The sequence below is a fragment of the Dictyostelium purpureum genome, assembly GCF_000190715.1.
Source record: "Dictyostelium purpureum unplaced genomic scaffold DICPUscaffold_268, whole genome shotgun sequence".
In the NCBI taxonomy this organism is placed as follows: Eukaryota; Evosea; class Eumycetozoa; order Dictyosteliales; family Dictyosteliaceae; genus Dictyostelium; species Dictyostelium purpureum.
The window spans coordinates 44,964-46,350 of record NW_003519604.1 but is presented as its reverse complement, the minus strand read 5'-3'; the positions used below and the strand labels follow the sequence as shown (position 1 = coordinate 46,350).

Below are 1,387 nucleotides of genomic sequence, written 5' to 3'. Positions count from 1 at the left end.
TGCATCAATAACTTGTACAACATTCTTTTCTAAAAAATTTGGGTCTTCTAATAGATAAGATACCATTGATGATGGGTGAAGATTTCTTAAAAGAATTGACATTTCATATTGAAAATTTAATCTTTTACCTATTGTATCTAATTCTAATAACGAAAAGTCTTTAGTTTCATAAACAAAGATAAGATTTGACATATTCAATTTTCCAATATCCCATTTTTCTTTAAGTTGATTTAATACATTATTTTCCAAAATTTGGGTATCTTCGATTTTAGAACTTTTTAATTTTTTTTTAATATCTTTTCCAATTTCTTTATTACTATTAATGATCAATTTGTACATAATGGAAAAATTTGGCTTCGATAAGTCAAAACTATTATTGGTCAAGTAATTACTTGTTTTTACGGCATCATAATCAGAATTTTGAGTAACATTGTTTTTTTTGATAGCTCCTTCATTTGATTTTAGTTTTTTATACTCTACAATAAATGATAAACAATTATTCATACTAATTCCCATTTTTAGTAAAAATGGTTTAAAATTAAATAGTTCTTCCAAATGTTCCCCTCTTATTTGGTGAAAATCAAAAGTTTTGATAGTTTCTGGTGTAAATTTCCCTGTTTCATCTAACCAATTGCACACTTCGCGATGGTCCCATTCATATAAATCTCTATTCATTGTTAATAAAGGAGTATCTATAATTTAATGAAAAAATAAAGATATGAAGGAATAGTTAAGATTAAAAAATTTAAAAAAATTAAAAAAAAATTAAAAAAAAATTAAAAAAAAAATAAAAAAAATTTTATTTTATGTATTTGAAAAATATTTCTGATTACCCTTAAATACCCAAACCTGATTATTTTTTTAATTTATTACACTTGTCTAAATATGTTGTATAAAAAAAATTTCTAATTTCAAAACATAAAAAATAAAATTGTTGTTTCAAAAATAAAAATGAAAATAAATAAAAAAAAAACTGTAGATCAAATTTATATATATTTTTTTTTAACGTTTTTTTTTTTTCCAAAAAATTTTTAAAAAATTATATATAGTTTTTTTTAACGTTTTCTTTTTTTTTTTAAAAATTTTTTTTTTTTTTTATTTTTCCAAAAAAAAAAAAAAAAAAAAAAAAAAAAAAAAGGATTTAGAAAAACAAAAATCTATTTATATAAAATAAAAAAATAAATTTAAATTATTTATATAAAAACATAATTATTAAATTATAACATAATAATATGACAATCTTGAAAGGGATTGAATTATCTAAAGATATTTCTTTATCATCAGAAGAGATACAATGTGTGCATGAATCATTAATCGATATTAAAAATAAAAACATTTTAAATTGGTCATTAGAAGATGTATCTTTTTGGTTAAAATCAAAAGATTT

The 1,387-nt window shown here is 19.3% G+C and overlaps 1 protein-coding gene across 1 annotated transcript; it reads right to left on the bottom strand.

Moving 5' to 3' along the window:
- Positions 1-12: 12 nt before the first annotated feature.
- DICPUDRAFT_81974 (uncharacterized protein) lies at positions 13-675 on the bottom strand (the record flags this gene model as incomplete). Its single annotated transcript, XM_003291238.1, has 1 exon — positions 13-675. A coding segment is annotated over one exon (663 nt), but the record flags the coding sequence as incomplete, so codon positions are not given.
- Between the last annotated feature and the right edge of the window lie 712 nt (positions 676-1,387).